The sequence below is a fragment of the Cervus elaphus genome, chromosome 8, assembly GCF_910594005.1.
Source record: "Cervus elaphus chromosome 8, mCerEla1.1, whole genome shotgun sequence".
Lineage (NCBI taxonomy): Eukaryota > Metazoa > Chordata > Mammalia > Artiodactyla > Cervidae > Cervus > Cervus elaphus.
This window is the reverse complement of record NC_057822.1, coordinates 13,770,712-13,794,797: the sequence shown is the minus strand read 5'-3', so window position 1 is coordinate 13,794,797 and position 24,086 is coordinate 13,770,712. Positions and strand designations below refer to the sequence as shown.

At 49.7% G+C, this 24,086-nt stretch overlaps 1 protein-coding gene and 1 pseudogene across 1 annotated transcript; both read left to right on the top strand.

Moving 5' to 3' along the window:
• Positions 1-5,495: 5,495 nt before the first annotated feature.
• Positions 5,496-23,066, top strand: PEF1 (penta-EF-hand domain containing 1). The gene is made up of 5 exons (XM_043909553.1): positions 5,496-5,769; positions 15,025-15,334; positions 19,567-19,722; positions 20,208-20,351; positions 22,028-23,066. Exons 1-5 carry the CDS (start codon positions 5,746-5,748, stop codon positions 22,255-22,257), a joined length of 864 nt encoding a protein of 287 aa, XP_043765488.1. The 5' UTR covers positions 5,496-5,745; the 3' UTR covers positions 22,258-23,066.
• Positions 9,109-9,227, top strand: LOC122698989 (annotated as a pseudogene).
• Positions 23,067-24,086: the final 1,020 nt, after the last annotated feature.

Here is a 24,086-nt window from a genome sequence, read left to right as displayed (position 1 = left end):
AAAAAAGGCTGCTGCCTGTTTATTCTACAGAGAAAAAGCCCCAAATCTGATGTCTTCTGGAACGGAAATCTCCTTTTCTGTCATAATATTTTCCCTTGTCACCCGAATTTAACAGAATCTGTTTAGACTCTTCACATGTGGTCCATTAACCCCCTCCGAGACTAAATCTTTTTGTCATTGTCCTGAATCGTTTATGGGAATAGAACGTATCAATGTAGCCTCCATATGATCTCATAATGAAAGGGGTGTGTGGCCAAATTGCCATGTCTGCTGTTCTCATTTTTCTGTTGGTTCTGTGGAAAGCTACAAATCACCCTCTGCTCCAAGGCATGCAACTGGAATTTAAATTTTGGAACTGGATCTAGTCAGAATCAAAGAGAATTAATTCCATAATAATTAAGGGGGTATTGGTATTCCTCCTCAGTAATCATTACTGGAGCTTGGTGTTGAACCAGGATGCCGAGAGGGAATGATGTGTCTCCAGGGGTGGCAATATTTTTGTGGATGGTCCTTCCATTACTAAGCTCTGCCTCACCTCTCATGGGTCAATCATGGGGCTTCCATGAACTCAGGAAAGTACTCTGCGCTCTAAAAAAAAGGGCTGGAGTCCAAGTTCCCCCTTTGGCTAGAGCTGAAACAAAAACAGGAACTTCTCCACCCACCTCTGTCTGCCTCAGGTAGCTGAGGTTTTGGAAACAAGTTGATTGTTTTTCAGTCTTTGGAAGCTCCTGACCTCCATTTTACCCAGTCCTCTCCAAAATAAACACACCTGGACCTGCTGCAGGTCCTCAGAGGCGTAGCCCTGGACTTGGCTTTGGCTGGTTTCCGACTGCCTGAGAGATGATTTGGATACCCTTGCCCCCAGATAGCACAGACATCCAATAGAACGTCCTCCTATGAGCCCTTTGCTGGGCAGAGGGAGCTGGGGTGTGAAATTTTCATAGCTTAATCTTCAGCGCCTAGATCAGAGCCTGACAAGTGGTGGGAGTGCAACAGGTTGTTGTGCTTGTGGAACAGAATGAGTGCATCTCACACTGCCCCAGTTTGCAGGCCAGGTGTCACTATCTCTCCTTTGACCTTCAGCCCAGACTACAGGGCTTCCTTCTTTTGGAGATTCTGCAGTTCGACTCCACTAATTGTTTTGGACTGTGCATGTAGGGAGCGGTGGTGATTTACAAAGGCGAAGAAGACCAACTAACTACAAGTGCTGATGAGTTAAGTTGGACCTGGCTTCAAGTCTGCCTTCTCCATTTCCTTTTGATAGTTGGGAAGCAACCTGGCTGCTCTCGGCCTCAGCTCCTCATTATAGAAGGGTAACAGTATGTCAAAGGATTGTGGTGAAAATTGAGGCAATACATTGTACTTAGCACAATGTTTGACATGTAGCAAGCAGCCAGTACAGTACTACTACTGATAACTATTAATAGTCATTGAACTCATCCAAGGCACTATTCTAGGCATTGGGGATAGAAGAGTGAATAAGGAAAAGGACAATCCTACAGTATACATGTAAACTTTAAAGAGGACAATTCAAGTAGTGACACGTGTTATGAAAAAATAAGACATAGTGGTATTATAGATGACTAGAATGTGGGTGGAGGGGGGCAATGCTACTTTTTTTTTTTTTAAGATTTATTTATTTATTGGCTGTGCTGGCTCTTCATTGCTGTACGCGGGCTTTCTCTAGTTGCAGTGAGTGGGGGCTACTCTCCAGTTGGGATGCACGGGCTTCTCATTGCAGGGGCTTCTGTTGCGGAGCACAGCTTCTAGGCACTGGGCTTCAGTGGTTGTGGCTTATGGGCTGAGTTTTTCTGCAGCACGTGGTATCTTCCCAGAGTGGGGAATCGAACCCGTGTCCTGCATTGGCAGGCAGATTCTTAACCACTGGACCACCAGGGAAGCCCCCAATGCTACTTTAGATCTCGTGTCAATATTCTCACCCAAAGAAGTGAGATTTGAACTGAGACCTGGATGGCAAGGAGAAGCTAGCCAGTGAAGAGCCAGTGGAAGAGCATTCCAGGCCGAAGGAACTATTAATCCAAAATCTAAAAGTGGGAATGAGCTTGGTACGTTCCAGAGGTGGAGACCAGGCCAGCACAGTTGGGAGTGACCTAAGGGCCACAGTGGCGGGAAGAGGGGCTGAAGACGCAGGCAGGTTCTTGGTTACAGACGGCCATAAATGCTATCAGGATGAGTTTAGATGTTCCTGTAAGAGTTATTGGAAGCCTCAGGAGGAGTTTAAGCCCAGGAATGACATGATCTTATTTACATTTAAGACAATCATTCTGGCTGCCCTGTGAAAAACAGAATGTGGGGGAAGGAGTGAAAGCAGGGACATTGATCAGGAAGCTATGGTCATGCTCCAGGCCACAGATGATGGTGTTCCAGACTAGGGTGAATGTGCCAACTCAGTCTATTTTCGAGCTAGAGCGCACATGGAAGTGGGAGAGTGTGTGGAGAAACAGAGGTCACACAAGAATGACCCATGGTTTCAGGCCTGAGAGACTGGGTGGATTTTCAGGGATGAAGAGGAGGAATGAGTTTGGGGGAAATTATCAAAGAGAACTCTTCAGCAGGCAGGCTATAATACAGCACAGTGACAGTACCAAGTGCAAAGCGTGGGTAACTCTAGAGCTGGTGGGAATGTGGGAGGGTTCGGTGCAGGATGGGATTGGAATTTAGTTGTTTTTTTTTTTTAATTTACTTATTTAATTGACTGTGTCAGGCCTTAGTTGTGGCATGTGGGCTCAGTAGTTGCTCCACGCTGGCTTAGTTACCCCACGAGGTATGGGGGACCTTAGTTCCCCGATCAGGGATGGAACCTGTGTCTCCTGCATTGGAAGGTGGATTCTTAACTGCTGGACCACCAGGGAAGTCCCTGGAACTGAGCTTTGAAGGAATGGACTTGGGAGGGCTGCTGGTTGGGTAAAAGGACTGGTCTGAACACAAGTCTGGGCATGAATAGGTGCCATAAACTCATTTTTTTCAGATTTCTTTATATACTGGTTTCTGACAGTAGAGGAAACTGAGGCTCAGAAATTCAGTGACTTGCCTGAGGTCACAGAGTTAGAAAGTGGTAAAATCAAGATTCTCCATTCCAAAGAAAGGGGGCTGAATGGTGGAACTGAACACAGGAGTACAGAACACCAGACAAATGGGCGCTGTAAGACGTAAGATGAAAAGGTGAGGCTGGGCCAAATTGTGAAGCGTCTAGTGTGCTGCAATGAAGAGGTTGGACCTTATTTTGTAGATGTGGATGAAGACAAGACATTGTGGGTTCTCCAGTGGACGAGGAGCATGATCAGCATTGTGATTTTGGAAAGTGCTGGCTGTCGACTGAAAAAAAAAAAGGCAAAACATGAGCGCTGTGAGTTGTTTTATTTGGGGCAAAATGAGGACTATAGTCTGGGAGAAAGCATTTCAGATTTTTCTGAAAAGCTGCTCGAAGTGGTAGGAGGAAGTTCAGTATATATGTGACTTTGGTGAAAGGGGAGTACATGTAATCAGCCCATATTTTTTTTGCAGAATGTGTCTGCCAGTGATGAGAAGCAGATGTCACCATGGAGCATTTTAGTTCTTTTATAGATACAAGGCGATGCAAGAATGGGGCTCATGACATTGTCTCCTGAAAATACCTAACTAACTGAAGACCTATTCAGCCAGTTTTCCCCAGAGCACAGAATGCCTCATTCCTAATCTCCACGTTTAACTCCTTTCAGGGAGTGTTGAAGGCCAGTAGCAACAGTGGCTCATAATTTGATCCTTTGTAGAGACAGATGGCAAGTGCCAATTTGCAGGTGACAATGGCTCGATGGCCAAAAGTGACAACATCTCGTAACACTGTTAATTATTTTTAAAAATACAGGTTCTGGAGATACAATGGCAGGCAAAATCAGACACAATCTGTGCCACACAGGACTAACAAATTAATCAAATAAGCCTGCAAACAAGTGGAGAGCCTAAATCACAAAGAAGCAAATACACGACTGTGAGGTCTTTGTCAACTAAAAAAATGTTTAGAGTTATGAGTCAAGTTTTATTTGGGGGCAAGATGAGGACTGCAGCCTAGGAGAGAGCACCTCAGATAGCTCTGAAAGACTGCTCCAAAGAGGCAGTGGGGGAAGGTCAATACATAAGATTGTGGTAAAGGGGGAGTTCAATGCAATCGTGAGCTTACTTCACAAAAGGTTTTCTGCTAATTGCGAGGAACTGAGGTCACCATCAAGGGATTTAGTGCTTTTCTAGATGTGAGGAGATGCAAGGATTGGGATCATAAAATCAGTTCCTGAAAATATCTAACTATCTAAAGACCTGTTTCATCAGTTTCCCTGGAGCACAGAGTGCCTCCCTCTCCGCCCCAAATTCCCTTTGGGGAGTGTTGGAAGGTCAGCAGCTGCAGTAGCACAGGCAGACGGCAAGGGCCCTTGTTGGTGCAGTTCAGTCGCTAGCAAAAGCTCTTGGCAAGTGCCAATTTGTAGTTGACACCTCTTAATAATCAAGATTTTACTTACATTGGGGATCAGTTCTCAAGACTTCCCTGATGAGACCTGGGGCATCCATTGACCCCAGTTCTAGGCTACACTATGCCCCTAAGCCATAGTGAACTAGAGCAAGTCACTGGACCTATTTTCCCATTTATGAAACAAGTCAGCCTTGTGTAACTCAATGAAACTATGAGCCATGCTGTGCAAAGCCACCCAAAACAGAAGGGTCACGGTGGAGAGTTCTGACAAAATGTGGCCCGCTGGAGAAGAGAATGGCAATCACTTCAGTATTTCTGCCTCAAGAATCCCATGAACAAGATGAAAAAGCAAAAAGATACGATACTGAAAGATAAGCCCCTAGGCAGATAGATGTCCAATACCCTACAGGGGAAGAGAGGGGGAAAAAGCTCCAGAAAGAATGAAAGAAAGTGTTGCTCAGTCCCTGTTCGAGTCTTTGGGACCCTAAGGCCTGTAGCCCAGCAGGCTCCGCTGTCCATAGGATTCTCCAGGCAAGAATACTGGAGTGGGTGTAGCCATTTCCTTACCCAGGGGTCGAAGCCGTGTCTCCTGCATTGCAGGCAGATTCTTAACCGTTCAAGCCACCAGGAAAGCCTGAACGAATGAAAAGCCTGGGCCAAAGTAGAAACAAGGTTCAGCTGTGGATGTGTCTGTTGGTGAAAGTAAAGTCAGAAGAGATCCTAGATGTCTAGTTTCCATCCCATTCTGACGGCTTGGAATTTTCCTGTCCAAATACCATACAGCCCACTCCAAAGTTACTGACATGGTGTCCTGACGTTAGAACGAAGTACTTCTAGCCCTAGCCTCTGTCCTTCCCAGGAGTCCTCTGTTCCCCGTTGTCAGGGTAACCGCCTGGGCCTTCCCCTGGTGGAAACTTGGACTGAGGACAGCAACTACGTTACTATCATGCGTCCTTTTTGCCAGGTTAAAACATGGCCACCGCTGCAACACCCTACCCAAGTTTCTCTCTCGAGACCTACTCTAGAGCAAGAAAGGGAGGAACAGCTGTGCCAGCACAGCAAACAAGTTTTCCGGAATCCGCCTCCGGACCCTTAGCTTCTCCGGCCTCTCTCTGTGAGGCACCAAACCTCCGCCCTAGAGCGTCAGTTCCGTCGACCCCTGAGTCCAGGATGGACAGTCTCATACCTATCCAATCAGAATAGGGCCCGCCCCCAGGCTCCAGAGGAGGCAGGTTTGACGCCTGGAAGCTCCGCCCTCGCGGACGTGTGACGTCAGAGTCGCCATGGCCAGCTACCCGTACGGGCAGGTGAGTGTGAGGGGCGGGCGAATTCAAGTAGGGACCTCGCTAAGTTCTGCCCGGAGCCCCCTGCTTCGCTTTCTCCCCGCCTCCTCCGCCTCTTTCCCACGCTGAGGTTGTCTTCCGCGAGGTTGCGCAGGAGAGAAGGGAAAAGGGATGGTCGGTCGCGCCTGGCTCACGTCACGTAGGCATGCACGTCTGGGAGGTCGTGTCGCGCCCCCTTTGACGTTGCGCACGGGAAGATTTGGGGCTCTTGGACCCCAGAGTCAGACTGCGCTTGGCCTGGGCCCCACAACTCTCCCAGGACTCCACCGGGGCCCGCAAGCGGGGTCATCAACGCCAGCAGAACGTTTAGAGCACTGATTCTGTCGGTATCTTTTGGGGAGTCGATAAAAATACACCTCTGACGTACTGCATCTGAATAATCAGGAGAATCTGTGGTTTTAGCAGACTGCACAAGTGAGCTTGTCTGGCCACTGATTTAGTCCTGTACCTCCATTTCACACATAGAAAAAGTAAGACCCAAGAAGACATGGAATTTATCCGAAGTCATTAGGCCCCAGAACCCGGAGCTGCCAGCAAATGCCTCTTCCCCACTTGCTAGCGCATCTTGATCCAGCCAAGAACGCCACAGCAAGGTGATTCTGTGGCCAGAACCCGTTGTTGGATGACAGAATGGTTGAGTGATCAAGTGCAGTTTGGAGTCAGAAGAAGGTTCACATCTTGGCTCCATCACTTAGTTTAGAGCCCTTAAGCAGGGTACTTTTGCCTTTCTGAGTTGAAGTTTCCTCCTCGGTAAAATAGGGCCACATAATAGGATCTATTTCATAGAGCTGTTATGAAGAATAATGAAGTGATGCTCGTAAAACCTTTGATACAACTGAGAGTGTAACGGGTGTTACCTTTTAGTATTTTTATTTTTCCTAGATTCCTAGAAGGTCAGTGCTGGAAGAGCCCTGAAAAGAGTTCCTTCATTTTATTAATTTAAATGTCATTTATTTGGCTGCCTCAGGTCTTAGTTCCAGCATGTAGGATCAAGTTCCCCAACCAAGGATGGAACCTGGGTCCCCTGTGTTGGACTGCAGAGTCCTAACTGGTGGACCACCTGAGAAGTCCCAAGTTCCTTCATTTTAAAAGGAGGAAACTGAAGCTCAGAGAGGGCTCCTGAGTTGCCCAAGATCACACTAATTTAGGAGATCAAATCCATGCAGGAAAAATTGGCAAACAGGGTCACATGGTCTATTACTAAGCGCTGTATGTAATCACATACCGAAAGATGTGGCAAGAGCCCTCTTAGGCAGTGCAGCCCTGTTCACAGTATTTGGACATCCATATTCTCAATCGTGAAGGCTCTATAAGCAGGCTCACAGGAATAATTGATTCAACTTATAACTCCGGAAAGAGCCCGAAGAGGTTAAGTGGCTTCCCCATGGTTGCACATAGCAAGTGAGGGAGCATCTATGCTAGAACTTAGAACTTTTGTTGCATACTTGGCAGAGGTAGGAAAGAGAGGCCCGCCGGGGCTGAGGTTAGGAGGAAGTATAACCAAACTCGGTTCCATTTGCTGAGGCTTGTGAGATGTTAATAAGTATTGCTAATGTGGGAGTATGGATAAATAAGTTTGGGAAATTATCTGTTAAATATAGCATAGTAAGTTTTTCATCACAAAGCATCTCAGAATTCTTAATTTGTTAATAAACATTGTATGTTTGCAGAGAGGGACAGAATATGCAGTGTTTCTTAGACTTACTTAGCCATTGAAAGCTCCCCCTCCCTCTGTTTTGAATCTGGTCACTTTTTTGGTGACACTGGTATTCTTGAGGAATATAGTTTAGGAAAACATTGCCACGGTGCATTGTTTCTTGGTGGGTGATCTGCATCAGAATTTTTAGGAGCTTGTTAAAAAAGCACGGCTTAGATTTCCACCTCAGACTTGTGTGTACCCAGAAAAGGCCCAAGCATCTGTATTTTAATAAACTTTTGGAGATCATTGGTATGCATCCTAGGAGCAGTGACATAGAAATTAGGAACCTGAACTTCCAGGTTAGACCGAATTGGACTAGAATCCTGATTCTACTATTTAATATTTATACCCCTTTGGACAAATCATCTAAGGGCTCTGAGTCTCAGTTTCCTTACTTGTAAAGAGGGAGGAATAATACTTCATAGGGCTGGAAAGAGGATGAGATATGGTAAAGCCTGTAGGCAGCTTGGTGCATTGCTAATGTGTAGTGTGTGCTAGCGTGTAGAGGCATCGCTCTTGCTGCTGTGATCACTGTTATGCCGTGCTGCCTGGCCTTATGCTCAGTGAGATAGTGAGAAGAAGCACAGAGAGAAATGTGCCTCAAGTAGAAAAAGAAATGCTTTTCCATCACCATACCTTTGTTCCTCCTATCCAGCTCCTGGTCCACAGTGTTGCAAGAAAGGAAGTGTGTTGTTTGAAAGCATCCAAAGAATTAGTACTGCCTCTCCTCCACCCAGTATGTAGCCCTGGAGGATTCTAGCCTCCTGTTAGGAATCAAAATTCCTGTAACTTTCCACTGCCTCCTGCCTGGGGCGTCCTCAAGCATGGACTGGGTGTTGGAGAAGTAAAACTCCAGTACCCTTTGGTCCCATCGGGGAGCCAGCCTAATGGATTTCAGTGCATAAGAGCTTGGTCTCTGAGACCAGAGAGATTTGGCTTCAAACCCCTCCACTCCCATTTCCTTGCAGAAATTTCCCACCAAAGTCTGAGGCTTGGTATCCCCCTTTTAAAAATGGGATCATGGGTGTACCTACCTCAAGAGTTTCTGTAAAAATTAAATGAGATAATCCGTGTTAAGTGAGTGATACAGTGTTTTGGCATGTAGTAAATACTCCAGGTGGAAGAGTGATACAGACACGTAAATTATAGGATCAGCGTGATAAGTATTAAATGGGAGTAAGAATCAGGCCTGCACAGGAGAGCTCCCTAACTCAGTCTTGAGGGAAGGAAGGCTTCTTAAAGGAGATGACATTTAAGCCAAAAACCGAATATCCAGTAGGAGTTGGCTGCATGAAGAAAGTATTCCTGTGGAGGGAGTAGTGTTCACAAAGGCCAGGAAGCAAGAGCCCAGGATTGTGGAAGAATTTAAGGAGATCAGTCTAGTTGTGAAGAGGAGGGGGAGATGGTAAGAAATGAGACCAGAAAGGTAAGCAAGGACTAGATCTTAAAGGGCCTTATGTGCCTTTTTGAGGAGGGTGGACTTGTGAGGGATCGCCTAAAGAGTTTTATCCCTTTTGTGTTTTGAAGCTGTTACCAGGGGGCACTATCAGGATGGGCTGAAGCAGGGAGACCAGTTTCAAAGCTGTTGAAGTAATCTAGATGATTTGCAGCCAATTAAGCCGACTGTGCTCTTTCCACTGTGGGAGCCCAGTGTGCCATGGCCGAAAACAGCAACCTCTGTAGTATATACAGCCTGTTGCCCTAAGGGACCTTGGCGACAGCCTTTTCCAGTGGACGTTCATGACTGGCATGCTGTCCCTAATCTAGCCTCCAAGCAGGTTATGTGCAGTGCCTTTAGAAAACGTCAGGGGAGAGTGGCCAGCTACATTGGCCAAGTCATACTGTCCATCCGCACCAAGCCGTAGAACAAGGAGCATGTGATTGAAGCCCTCCGCAGGGCCAAGTTCAAGTTCTCTGGCCACCAGAAGGTCCCCATCTCGAAGAAGTGGGCATTTACTTCAGTTTAATGAGGATGAATTTGAAAACATAGTGGCAGAAAAATGGCTCATCCAGATAGCTGTGGTGTCAAATACATCCCTAATTGTGGTCCTCTGGACAACTGATGTGCCCTGCATTCATGAGAGCCTTGGTGCTGACCCCTCCTTATTCATGCCCACCAATAAATCCTACTTTCCTGTCCAAAAGAAAAGTTATCCAGGTGAGAGAACAGTGACCCGGGGAACATGGAGCTGGGAGGTAGAAGTGCGAACATTTGATGCCTAATTGAGGTGACAGAGAGGAAAGGACAGAAGAGGGGTCGGGGAGTGCTCCAGGGTGTCCCTTCATGCGATGGCACACAGAGGGAGGAGCGGATTTAGATGGAACGTCAGGAGGCTGTTGGATATGAAGGTCTGCAGCTCACAAGAGATGAAGTTGGAGAGAAGGATTTTAGAGTGTCAGCACAGAGGTGGTAACTGAAGTCTTGGGACAATTCTTGGCTCGCTGTTAATTGGCTGCAGGCTTCTAGTCTTTAAATATTTTAGGATGTTCTGCTGGTGAACGCCCAAACCACTCCTTCTGTAATCTTGTGACTGTTTAACCCCTTAGAATGGGCTCTAGCCTCCTGCAGCAGGCTGGGGGTGGCTCCAGAGCACAGGCTTGTCTTTGCAACACAGCCGACTCTTCCCCATCAGCCTCAGCATGGACCAACCTTTGACACCTCTGAGCTTTACTAGCATCTTCAGGGTAGAAGAATGAGCTCTCAGAGCCAAAGCAAAGTGTAGGACTTTCTGATTGGGTTATTTAAGAGGGGGTGAGCTTCCTTCTGGGGCTTCCTCGGTGGCTCAGTGGTAAAGAATCTGCCTGTGATGCAGGAGATGCAGATTTGATCCCTGGATTGAGAAGATCCCTGGAGGAGGGCATGGCGACCCACTCCAGTATCCTTGCCAGGAGAATCCCATGGACAGGGGATTGTGCAGGCAGCCTGGCAGGCTACAGTCCTTAGGGTTGCAAAGAGTCAGACACGACTGAAATGACTTCACATGCACGAGCTCCCCATCACTTATGGGAATGTAAGCAGAGATTCCAGATGGTGCTACAGAGATTCCATCATTGATTGAAAGGTTGGACCGGGAGGGCTCTGGGATCTCTTACAATACTGTGGCTCTTGAATTGAGTCTAAGTGTTGGAGTGAAAACAAGATAAAATTCTTCTGAGTCTCCCTGATTTCTGGGCTTGAAGCCTCTGAAAGATCACCTAATCCAGCCTTTCCCTCTTCAACACTGCCCACTGTAGAGACCCATTATATTTTGACACATATATTTTGGACAATCCCTGCCACTGGCGTGTGGTAGACTCTCACTCATTTATCGTGAACACTTACTTAGAAGAGGGTAGAGTGGGTGGAGTCATGCAGACCCTGTTTTAAATCTCACTGTTTCTAGCTGTGTTCTTCCAAGCACATGATGAAACTTTCTGGTCCTTAATATTCTCATCTGTAAAATAGGAATCATAGCCCTTACCTCATAGGACAGAGGATCAGTGAGATCCTTAATAAAATGTTAATTGCTCCCTGCCCCCACCCAAACTTATCAAATGTATTTTACTTGCAATCAGTAAAGACATAGGATTAGTTTGGAAAAGACCCTGATGTTGGGAAAGATTGAGGGCAGGAGGAAAAGGGGACAACAAAGGATGAGGTGGTTGGATGGCGTCACTGACTCAATGGACGTGAGTTTGAGCAAGCTCCAGGAGATAGTGAAGGACAGGGAAGCCTGGTGCATTGCAGTCCGTGGGGTCACAAAGAGTTGGACATGACTTAGCAACTGAAAAATAATAACAACAACAAAGGGTTAGTTTTCTGTATTGTTTTGGAAACCATGGTTACTGAACTTTTCCTGTCTTTTTTTCCTCCTTTTTTTTGGGGGGGGGGGATAATCTCATGTTTATCAGCATGTAATGATCTTGGAAAAACCTCTTAAAGGGGTTGGCAAGTGACATGGAGTAGTATAAAAGGACATGGAGTCAGGAACTCTCACTCCTGTTTCATTTCTGGTTCTGACCTTTACTAATAACTCAGTGGCCCTGGGAATCGTCTTCCCCAGCCTGGATCCTGGTGGTTTTACTTTCTTCATCTTATGATGCAAACTAGAAACCTGAGTCATCCTAAACACTTCCCCTTCTTCACTCCTCCTTCCATCGCTTCCCTAATCTAATTAGTTGCCAAGTCATGTCTAGTCTATCTTTGAAATAGCTCCAGAATCCATCCTGTTCTGAGTCTGCTGTCTGGTTCAGACTCTGCTTGTCCAGCACTTTGGCTGCTTCCTCCCCCGCAAGCTCATCCTCCACACCCTCTGCTGCTTAGTTCTCTAAACAAGGCTGTGATCACGTTTCTTCCCTGTTGGAAACCTTCCTATGGCACTCTGTTTCCCCTGGCGTAAAGCTCCACATCTTCTGAGTGATATTCATTTGTTCACAGTTTTACGGAGGCTTGCCAGTGCCAGGCACTGTGCTGGACACTGGGGTGCTGTGAGCAATGAAGCCCAGTGTCTGCCCCGAGGGAGCTCACTGTTTTGTGACAGAGAGAAATTCTTCTAAGATGCAGGTCCCCACCAGCTAACCGAAATGCAGCAGGAGAGGTGATGGGACAAGGAGCACGTAAAGAGCTTGCCTTTCTGAGTTCACACTGCGTTCTTGCCCCTGCCCCCTGGTTTTTAGCCCACTCCCTGACCACTCCATGCTCGCCCTTAGGTCTGTGCCTTTGTCTTTCTTCTCCCTTCTGTCTGGGATGCCCAGTTTCCTTTTGGAGAATTCCTGTGCGCCAGACTCTGCCTCCTCCAGGAAGCCTTCCTTGAGGCCCTGCCTGCATGTGTTCCTTTGATTGCTTATTTATCATTTGACAAATGGAATCAATTCCTCTACCCATGCCTCTGAATAGCATTTAAGTCTATTTTTCTGATGACATTAATCGGATTGTATCACAGTTACCCCGAGCTCCTCAAGGCCAGGCCCTATTCTGTCTAGCACAACTTAACACAACATTATTGCTCTGTAAAGTCTTAGTGAATGAATGAAGTCTTTTAACAGTTGTCCACCTCAGTTTCTGAAAATAGACCTTCTAACACCTTCCTTTTTTTTCTGTTAAAGGATTGTTGGTGGGGTTTTGCCAGTAGCGTTTATGTTTGTATGTGAAAGTGCTTTGTAAACTGTACATCTGAGGGCTTTAATGCAGGGCAGAAAGGGAAGGGTTTAGTTGCCATCCGCCCCCAGGACTGTGACAGCGCCAAGGTCAGAAGCCCTGCTTGGACAGCCCTCGCCTGATTGTCGTGGGGGCATTTCCCGAGGTGTCCTCAGCCAGGAACAGTTTACGGCTCCGCTCACAGGAGTTCTTGGGAGCAGTGGCTCCCTGGCTTCTTGTCCAGCCTGTCCTTTGGTTTGCCCAGCCCCTGCGGAGTCCTGTCCCCTGTTCTAGCCTACCCTGGAATCCTGTGCCCTGATGCTTAAGGCAAGAGCACTGTCGCAGAGGCAGTGGGAAGTCCCCCTTTTTATTCTTTGTTGGTCCTATGGCACCTGGCTTATGTGTCCATTTTAAACAGCTCTTTCCTCATGCTGCGTTGTTAAATGTTACAGAGAGTGTGTCTGTGCTCGTTTGAACATTTCCCTCTCCTTTATACACTGCACCGCGCCTTCTGCACCGCCCCCCCCACCCTGCCCTGTGCCAGAGTTTACCTGGCTCAGGGCTTTGCTGATAGTAATAATAATAATTAATATAACAACAGCAGATATGATTTATGCCAGACACTGTTGTTAGAACTGTTCGTCTTGTGTTAGTGCTTTTCAAAATGCCTTTTGAATCACAGGGAAGGTTTCGCAGGGCTCACTCACAAGCTCAGAAGGGAGGGCTTGCGAGCCCGCCTGACTGCGGCTCCGGAATCCCCACCTCCAACCACAGCAGCTTTCTCTTGTGAGTTTTTAGATTTGTATTTATCAAAAGGTTCTTTAGCTAAAATTTAACAAAAGCTGTATACATTTCTTGTAATCTGCGGAACAATTCACTGAGGAAGGGATTATTACGTATTTTGCTTGTGAGAGAACAGGCTTAGAGAGATTAAGCCACTGGCACATGGTCATGAAGTCAGCTGATGAGAGCAGAGTATGGAACTGAGATTTGCCTGTGACTTCATTATCTGTGGAGGAGTCTTGCCATGAGCTCTGGCAGCTTCCAGGGAAGAACAGCGCCCATGATGCTGAGTGGGGAAGAGCCTGCCACCCACCCTCCCTTCCTCAAGAAGCTTCTCTTCCTTGAGTAGGCAGTCCCTCTTTAGATCAAGTGTGAATTTGGCCTCAGCCTTGAGGGTAACTGTCCAGGAAGCCATGAAACACAATTAAAAGAGACAGTCTGGATTCACACTGGCTAGGCCACTGGTGGTTGGTCTACGACTTGTCTGGATGGTGCATCCTCACAGTTTTTGGAGCTGGGCCCAGCTGCCGTTTGTGCCCTTGAACTCAGCCCGTGTGCAGAGGCCTCGAGGCTGTCCTCCGCTAGGCCTTTTGCCGGCCTGTTAGGGAGATGGAGCCGAACACTCTGAGTCTCAGGGGTCCCTGACTAGTGGCGTGGGGACATGATCAAGAGAGGGAGTGCTCCCATGTAGGCTCTACTGTACCCACGGCCTGGGCTTAGCAGCCAGGAGACCTGCATTCCGGCCCCAGCCCTTCCACACAGTTTTGTGTGATTTTTCTGGACTGGAGTTTCCTTCTCCATAGGGGAGTGCTACTACTAGTAGCTAATGTGTATTGAGTGTTTTGTGCTAGGGTCTCTGTCAGAACTCCTTACGTGATAGGCCTCATTTCATTCTCATACTAATTGGTAGGCAGGCACTTTTAAAGCAAAGAATATTGAGGTTTAGAGAGGCTAGTCATTGGGCCAATTAGTAAATGGCAGAACCCCAACTTGAACTGGTCTTTTTCACTCCTAACCATTGTCCTATATTGCTTTAGGAATAGGGTCTTGCCTGCCTGTCTCACAGAGCCGTGGGTGAGTCCGAAGAAATGTTTTTGCATCGTGAGCTAGAGTACAGTAAGGAAGACGTGCTCTGGGTGCATCCATGCTGTGGATGCACCATTGGTGACTGGGAGGGTCAGGGGCATTGCTAGAAATCATATTTGTGCTGTGAATTCTGCAAGTAGAGGTGAGGGTACCGTAGAGTGTGGATTTTGAATTCAGTTTGATTCATTTGCCTGCTCACTGATAGAATCAGTACTCATTGAGCATCCAGTCCGCCCTGGGGGCTGGGGATAAAGTGGCAAACCCGTCAGGATGCCAGCCCTTGTGGAGCCTCTTGGTGTGCGGGGAGGGCAGGCCTCCAGCCCTGCCTCTGCAGGTCACGGGCAGTGTGACTGGGTAAACTGTATGTCCGCTAGAAGCCTCAGGTTCCCCATCTGAACCGTGGGATCATGAGTCCAGCCCAGCCTGTAGAATCAGTTGAAAGAAAGGCCGTGGCAGGGCTTTATAACTGTAAAGTGCTGTGCCGTGGCTAGTTTCTGGCCGTGTCCTTCTGACCCATGTCTTGCTCTTCTTGCAGGGCTGCCCAGGAGCTGGAGGACAAGCACCCGGAGCCCCTCCGGGTAGCTACTACCCCGGACCCCCCCACGGCGGAGGGCAGTATGGGAGTGGGGTACCCCCTGGTGGTGGATATGGAGGAGGTCCTGCCCCTGGAGGGCCTTATGGACCACCAGCTGGTGGAGGACCCTATGGACACCCACACCCTGGGGGGCTCCCTTCTGGAACCCCAGGAGGACCCTATGGTGGCGCAGCCCCAGGGGGCCCCTATGGGCCACCGCCTCCAAGTTCCTACGGTGCCGGACCTTACGGCCAGGGACCACCTCCTCCAGGTAAGTAGGGCTCTTGGACTCCAGGTGCCTTGAGCCTTGTTCTGAGTTATCCAGGGCCCTGTGTGCCCTTCTGTGGATGCACAGGCAGCCTGCGCTCTGGCTTCTAAGCATCTTGTCTCTAGCTTCGCTTGCATTAGCAGAATGAGAAGTCTGTTAATTAGCTTTGCTGTGGTGACAACAATTCTGGAATCTCTGGCTTACAGCAACAAACGTTTATTTCTGTTCCTCGCTCACACTTATTTACTCTTGCTTATACATCGGCAGCTGCAGGCTTGGCTGCTGAGGTTCTGCTCCACGTGCCTGTTCTTTCCAGGATCTCGGCTAGAGGCACAGCCCCCGTTTGGGGTATGCTGTTTCTGTGGCAGGCAAAAAAAGCAGGAGAGCTAGGAGGAATGCACAATGACTCCTAAAGCTTCTGCTCTGAAGGACTTTATATCTCTTCTACTCACGTTTATTGGCCAGACCACATCCCCTGGTCAAGCCTGGCATCAGTAGGATGAGAGTGGATACTCCTCTCATTAGAGGGGCTCTGCAGCCCCCCGAGCAGTGGAGAGGACGTACCATGCTCTTGCCGGGAAGTGGGGGAAGGGGTGGATTAGCCAGTCATTGGAGACAGTACTACCATCTGCTGTGGGAAGGAACCCCATTTCTGTGTAAGGGAGACTGACTGCTATACGCAGAAAGGCACGGTAGCCTAATTGCTGAAAGCTTGGACTTTTGAGATAAGATCATTTACTGACCTGACCACATTACATCATCTCTGTAAGCCTCCGTATCCACATGTGTAAAATGGGTAAATGTCCGTACCTCACAAGATTGTTAATAAAGATTAAGTGAGAGATTGCAGTAGACACTGGGCACGGTGTCTGGCACACGGGAGGTGCTTACTAAACAGTGTTCTGTCAGAGGGCTCGTTCTGGAACATTCTCAGCAAAGAGGTATTTAATGTGACAGCAGATGCGGCAAGGGCTGTACCACTGCAGGATGCCGAGGCAGGCGGGGGTGGTGAGATGAGACGGGGAAGGATAAAGCGCAGAGGCGGTGAAGGTGAGCTCCTGGACACATGGGGCCTGGGGAGGGGGCTTGGCCACTCAGTGGATGTGGAGACGCTTGGCGGGGGCTTCAGGCTCGCTGAAGACTTCTGAGTGGTCTCAGACCAGGTGTCAGGAAAGGTGAGTGCCCAGACCCCTGTGTCCTCCCAAACTCATTCAGTGAGCCTGTTCACAGAATACTTGTTCTGAGGAGTCCGCCCTGGCAGTGAGGCAGCCAGGCCCCACTCTGGTGCACCTGAAGGGCCTCCAGGGGGTGGTACTGCAGGGAAACTGCAGCATCTTAGTATACAGACCGGCAGGTGGCTGAGGGGGAGGCTCAGACCTTGGGGGTTCTAAACTCTGAGAGCCAGTGGCATTTATCTTGTCAGAGCCGGAGCTGCTGGCTGTTTGCTTTCAGCTCAGCAGCTTCCTGGTGGATTTCCTCCTCCTCCTCCAATTTTGTTTCTGAGCCTGCATGAGGTCCCAGTAGGGGAATGGAACCCCTGTGGCTGTGAGGCTCACTCCTCCAGGGCCTAAGGCCAGAGATACTCTCCGGGGCTGCCGAGGAGGGGAGAAATGTGCTTCAGACTATTAACTGCTCACCCTCTGCAGCTGCCTCTCTCCCAGCCACCGTCACCTCCCCCCGGGGCCACCCGTGAACCCCTAGAGCAGTGCTTCTTGAAGCATGATCCTTACCTCACATGCACTGAGTCACCTGAGGGCCCATCTTAGCCCTGCTGAATCCAGGGTCTAACAGTTGAGCTCCATGCTCTGACAGAGAGGTTTGGCCCTTAAAGTTGCCCCCACTGCCCACAGGGAGATCTGGGGGCATTTGACTCCCAAGGGCCTCTCCAGCCTCTCACCTGCAGTTGCCCCTCTCCCATCACCCAGGACCCCGTGGAGTGCTCTCTGAACACACCGTGTGCCTTTGCAGGTGGCTTTTCTTTTCCCCCTTGTAACTCTTTTGTCGTCCTTTCAGACCCAGTTTTAAAAGCCCTTCCTCTGTGAAACTGTGACTGCACATATTCCAGGCCCTTTGTGAAGAGTTTATTTTGCTATTATGTCACTTAGTCATCACAGAAACCCTGGGAAGTAGGTCCAATTTAGAAATGGAGGAATCAGTACTGAGAGAATGGAACGGTTTCTCTAAAGTCACGCAAGCTAGTAAGGATCAGAGCTCTTTGCCTCCAAAGGCTGAGCTCTTCTCTGCTGATTGCAGAGACCACGTGTTCCAGAGACTCTTCGCCCCTGCCTATGGCCTCCTCTCCACGTCTGGCACAGCAGCTGTTTTTTTTAGGAAAGCAGGTGGGGCCTGTCGGGATTTCCCATCCGAGGAGGTCAGCCTAGTCCCTCAGTCAGGCAAATCTTTTTCCTTCCGGCCTCACTTTGGGGACTGGGCGGTGGTTTGTGTGCAGTCTCTGATGCTGCCTTGTGCCAATAAGCCCTTTTTGTGGCCAGTGAACTCAGCAGGTTTACCAATACTCTGGCTTTTTCCCAAGACGGTCTTCTGTGCTTCTCCGCTTTCATCTGCCACCCTCTCCCCTCACCCCCAGCGCACCCTGCAGTCGCCTTTCCAAATGCATGATCCTTTCTTGCATCTTCTGACACACACACAAAGCTGTTTGAACCACGACAGCGACACTAATAATCAGCAGTTACACAGAGCTTAGGTGGTGCCGGGTGCTGATCCGAGGGTTTCCGTGTATTTGTTACACCTTCATAGTAACCTTATGAAGTAGATGCTATTGTGTCCTCACTTCACAGATAAGAAAACTGAAACACAGAGAACTTTATAGAACTTAGCCAAGGCCGCACACGGGAGCGCTGAGGCTTGAACCGGGAGGCCACCTCTAGCGGGAGCTGAGTGCCTCCCTTTTCTGTGTCCTGCTGTGCACACCCTGGGGATTCAGAGATGAGTTAGGCTTGGATCTTGCCCACAAGTTGCTCCAAGTATAACCTGGAAGAAGTAGGGAAAAACATGTACACAGAAGAGTGATCAAGGGCTCTAGAGTGAAGGGGTACGGAGGAGAGAGGAAGGAAGTCTGTCCAGGAATGGAAGAAGAAAGGCTTTAAGGAAGGAGCAGCATTTCCTTTGAGTTTTGAAGTATGGATGGGAAATGGATGCAAAGAGGTGCGGGGGAAGGGGATGCGAAGCAGAGAGAACCCAATGTGTCAGGGCTGTGTGGAGGGGCTGGGCAGCTCTGGGGAGGAGCAAGTGCCTTACTGCAGCTAGGCTGGCACAGAGGGTGGGGAGACAGACCGACAGACAGGGGTGGACCACGTGGTGGGGAAGCCAATGCTGTTTTAGGGACACTGGACTTTTGTGTTGTAGGCAGTGAGGCACCTTTGAAGAGTTTTGAGTTGAGGGAGGGGGAAACTGATGAGAACAGAGTGGAATTTTGCAAAGATTACTCAGCTATAAGTGCTGGGTGGTGGAGGGTTGCCGTGTGGGGAATTCGATTAGGATTTGGGGTTTGTTCCACAGTCAGGTGAGAGGGGTCTGAATCAGGGCAGGTGCAGTAGGAACAGGGAGGAGTTGATAGCTGTGTGTGGAACTGTCAGCTTTGGGCAGCTCTTTGGACATGTGGGGTGAGGAGGTGTCAGAGATGTCCGTGGGGAGGTTCGGAGATGAGGACCATTGGAGGTCACGGGGAGGGAAGAACGATGGAGCTCCGTGGCCACCCACACTCTGGTAGGTCTGGATAGGATATGCCTGCTCTTGTGGTGCCAGGGCAGTCAGAGATGGACCAGACCTGGTTCCCACCGCAGAGTGCTCCCTGCTGCCTGATGCTTAGGGTGCTTGTCTCTGGGCCATGCGTGTTAGGTGCTCAGACAACAGTTCTGGGTCCCTAGTCTGGGAGGGAAGAGATGATCCCCCTTCTCAGAGGATTCTTAATCTGACAGGCAAGTCCCTGTTTCTTAGAAACTTAAAATCAAATAGGGGAGTGGCTGGAGCACTATAGGAAAAGCCTGAAGGATTTGTGGGGTAGGATTTAACGCGTTTACATAGAAGATCCTCTTCCACTAGAGGAAGGGTGTTGTCTTGATGGAAGACAGGGAGGGGGCAGACAAACCTGTGAGGCTTTCAGAGTAGGGAAAACCTGTAGCCAGGGAGGTGCTGAGGCTGGCGCTTCCCAGCATTTCTGCAGATTGGTCTTGAGACCTGCATCTGACTGTCCTGGTTGGCACCCCTTCCTGCAGGTGGCGTCCCTCCCAATGTGGATCCCGAGGCTTACTCCTGGTTCCAGTCAGTGGACTCTGATCACAGCGGCTACATCTCCATCAAGGAGCTGAAGCAAGCCCTGGTCAACTCCAACTGGTCCTCGTTCAATGACGAGACGTGCCTTATGATGATAAGTGAGTCCTGGCCCTTCCCCATGGGCTCGAGCGGGGGTCGAGCCCTCTCCAGTCTGACAGGAGGCAAATGGAAGGCCGATCTGAGGAGAATTCTTTCGGCCAGGGAGGATTTCAGGCAGGAAACTGGGTTCACGATGAGATAGGCTTTAAACTGAGAGCTCTTTTCCTTAGGTCTTTTCTCAAGTTCTGGACCTGGCTGAGTCACAGGCCAGATCGGTTTCTCGATCTGCAGGATGGGACTGCTTGTCCTGGTGGGTGATGGCAGGGAGGGGGTCAGCCGCCAAGCCTGTGGAGACAATGCAGTTCTGGCAGGGGTGGGGCTGGTACAGCGCTTGATGAGGGTGCATCTTGGGTGCCGGCATCTGGGCCTCGGGCCTGTGGTTCTGTGGAGTCTCCTACTCCAGCCTGGGGGGATGGGCTACCTGAGTGGTACCTGAGGAGCCTGGGCCCTTAATCTTGATGCCTTCCTTCCCTTCCCTCGCAAGACATGTTTGACAAGACCAAGTCAGGCCGCATCGATGTCTACGGTTTCTCCGCCCTGTGGAAGTTCATCCAGCAGTGGAAGAACCTCTTCCAGCAGTATGACCGGGACTGCTCGGGCTCCATTAGCTACACAGAGCTGCAGCAAGGTAGGGCCTGGCAGGGACTTGGTGCACGGGCACAGTGGACCTTGCTCGTTACTCCCTAGGACAGAGCAGGGGGTGCTCTCTGCCTCCTGGCCACGTCGTGTCCCACTGCACTACAAAACGCTGCCCTCAGCACAGGCCCCCTCCCCAGCCCGTCTGTGACCTGGCTGGACAGTGAGCCAAATCCCGGGCAAGGACATGAGCAGGGCTGGACTCTGACAATGAAATTCCTGGCAGCACTGTGTCAGACAGACCCAGCCGGCAGGGAGCCTTGGGGATGGAAACTCAGCAGCCCAGGGCACCTTAAGGCTGGTACGTGTGGCCTGTGTGGCTCTTGCCTCTTGAGTTTCTAGCGTGCAGAATGGAAAGAGCCCTGTAGAGGGGCGCAAAAAGATGGCTTCTGTTGCTGGCTCTGGTGGAAGGCAGTTTCCTTCCCAGAGTACTCTAAACGTTGTAGTCGGGTAAGGTGACGTGAGGTCACAGCTCCAGGTCTGGTTCCACGTCTGACTCTAGAGGACAGTTGGTTAGTGTGGTTGATGAGAACTGGACAGGGAGCTTTCCCAGCTAAGAGGGAAAAAGCATTCCCCAGAGCATCCAGCCCATCGCCCTGGCCATGGATTTCAGTCAGACCGAGGAGTTTGGAGGCAGGGGGAGAAGGGAGCTCCCTGGTAGAAGAGAAAGGAGATTTGTCCTGAGCACCTAACCTGTTGAGTGATGATCCAGTGGTGGATGTTTGTAAGGGTGATATCATCACAGGAAAGCTAGTACTTATTGAATCTTTGCTATGGGCCAGGCACTGGAATAAGTTTTTCTCCTATGTTACATCAGTCTGTCTCCACATGTGATAGGTACTGTTTCTTATTCCCCACCCTTAGATGAAGGATCTCTTATTATTACCCTTTTACAGATGAGCAAACTGAGGCCTAATCTAGAAAACTTGCCCAAGGGCCACATGGCAAAAGGGGAACTGAGATAGTAGCCTGAGGGGGTAGATTATACCGAGAGGGAGAAGGGAGCGTCTCAGCTGGGTTGGGGGGACGTGGGGAGCAGTGTGGAGGCTGCAACCTTGGAACTCTCCTGCAGCCTCACCTGGGGGAGATGGGATGATTTTATTACTTTTAACAAATAATCCTTACTATGAGTGTTTATTATATGCCAGGCACTATGCCAAGCCCTTTGCATGATCACCTCCTTTAATCCTTACTAGAACCTACAAGGTAAGTATTACCCCATTTTAGAGATGGTGAGACAGAGGATTAGCAAGGTTAATAAACTGCTTGCAGAGGGGCTGTCTCAACTCCAGAGCAGGCCCTCATAGCCTCAGCTGAGCTGCCTCTGATGTCTGTCAGCTTGGGGCAGGATGGCCCAAGGGGGCTCAGGCTTCCATCTGTAATACAGACAAATCAGAGATGAGCATGTACAGACTGGTGTCATTCTGGGACCCTTCGGGCCTCTAACTAAACAGACAGTAGAGACCTTGAGAGCAGGCGATGGGGGCCTTCCAGCTCCGGGGAGCACCCAGAGCTCCTGCTGTGCTCCTGGCATCTCGGACGTCTGTCCCGTTTCCGCTTTGGTGCCAGTCCCCTCAAAGTTCCTGAACTGCGGTGCTCCGTGGAACTGGTCGATGGCAGTACTCACGGCAGGTTTTTGTGTCTGATCTGTGTGCCCCTCCTCTCCAGCTCTGTCCCAGATGGGCTACAACCTGAGCCCCCAGTTCACCCAGCTCCTGGTGTCCCGCTACTGCCCGCGCTCCGCCAGTCCCGCCATGCAGCTGGATCGCTTCATCCAGGTGTGCACCCAGCTGCAGGTGCTGACTGAGGCCTTCCGGGAGAAGGACACAGCTGTGCAGGGCAGCATCCGGCTCAGCTTCGAGGACTTCGTCACCATGACAGCCTCTCGGATGCTATGACCAGCCCACCCGCAGAGTGGGGAGCGCGTCAGGCGACGACGACATTTCCTGGCTCCTAGGGTGGGAGAAGCATGTGGGCCTCTCTTCTTTTCCTGCCCCTTCTAGAAAAAGAATTTTCCCTTGCATGATGCAGCAGTGTTCCCAAAGAGTGCTGGGAGTCTGTGTCATGGCCACCAAATAGCGGGGGCCTCAGCTGAGGCCACACAGGTAGGGGCCTGACCGAGGACTGGAAGTTGAATGTCCTTACATCCCTGAGCATTTAAATGGCACATCCTTGCGCCAGTTGCGAGAGATGCGAGTCACAGCCGTTAGCGTCCAGTTGGCTGGCTCCAGCCTCTAGCTTTTCCTTCTATGCCCTGACGCCAGTGGTAAGTATTCGTCAGCCTCTTAGCATTAGCACCTGCATTCCCTCACCCGTGCTGTCTTGTCAAACGAACCCCATTTCTCCAAAGCAGAATCTGACCAGGGTAGGGGTGAGAGATCTGCCCATGGGACCAGTGGCTTGGATTCCACCCCCACAAGGCCATGTGTGGTTGACTTCTAGCTGCCCAGGGGTTGTCCCTGCTCAGGGAGCTTGGGCCGTCTGCTCCCTGGGCATCTTTGGCCAGGCAACCCCTCTGCAGCTCGGACCCTTCACTTGCCTGCGTCTTCTGCTTGGCTTCAGTCTCCAGGGAACAAGTTGCCACCTCCCACTGCCAATGCTTTTTTTAATTTGTGGGTTTTTTTTTCATTTGGGGCCAAAAAGTTCAGTGACACCATAAGCTTCAATATAAGAATAAAATTCTGGAGTTCCATGTTTTTCACCACAATTTCCCAGTTAAAGGTCCACGTGTGATTCCATTTAGTCACTCATTTACTTCATTCAATGAATATTTAAGTACATATTATATCCAGTGGTCTCCAGCCTTTTTGGCACCAGACACTGGTCTCATGGAAGACAATTTTCTCACGGATGGGGGAGTGGGGAGGAAATGGTTTTAGGACGATTAAAGTGCATTACATTTATTGTGCACTTTATTATTATTGGGTTTCCCTGGTGGCTCAGAGGGTAAAGCGTCTGCCTGCAATGCAGGAGACCCGGGTTCAATCCCTCAGTTGGGAAGATTCCCTAGAGAACGAAATGGCAGTCCACTCCAGTATTCTTGCCTGGAGAATCCCATGGACAGAGGAGCCTGGTAGGCTACAGTCTACAGGGTCTCAAAAGAGTTGGACACGACTGAGTGACTTCACTTTCACTTTCTTAATATGATTCCATAAGCTGCACCTCAGATCATCAGGCATTAGATCCTGGAGCTTGGGGACCCCTGCTAGGTACCACGCTATGCAGAAAGAAACAGTTCAACAGGCATGGCCTTCGGGGGGCTGCTGTCACATACCTGGGTGAAGTTCAGTGTCGGGGCCTGCCTGATTCAGTCCAAGGGGCTGACTGTGTGTTTTATAACAGTTTTTGGGCCGGCATTCTGGGCTAGAAGCCACCACCCCAGACTTCTCACAGCATGGCCTTTTATCATCTCAAGCCCTGGTTTTATCTTGCAGACAAACTGCATTTATGAAGTCATAACTTTCCCCCCATTTTTATTAAGCACAAACATCTGTACTTACCAGCTGGATCTTCAGCATGATAATCAGCCTATGCCAAATGTCTATAGTGATCTGACAAAATCTCAATCAAAAGCCAAGACACCAGACATTCTGGCTTGCCGGGGAGACTTGATGATGGGTAGTGGCAAGCTAATCCTTTCACTCTGGGGGGTGAAGATAAGCAAGCCAGGCTCTCCTTCATGCTTGGCTGGGGAAGCGGCTCAGTGAGGCCGGCAGGTGTGTCAGGC

Coding starts and splice junctions, on each gene's coding strand:
- PEF1 (XM_043909553.1), top strand. CDS start 5,746: ATGGCCAGCTACCCGTACGGGCAG. Junction 19,723..20,207: donor GACGTGCCTTATGATGATAA/GTGAGTCCTGGC, acceptor TTCCCTCGCAAG/ACATGTTTGACAAGACCAAG. Junction 20,352..22,027: donor CTACACAGAGCTGCAGCAAG/GTAGGGCCTGGC, acceptor CCTCCTCTCCAG/CTCTGTCCCAGATGGGCTAC.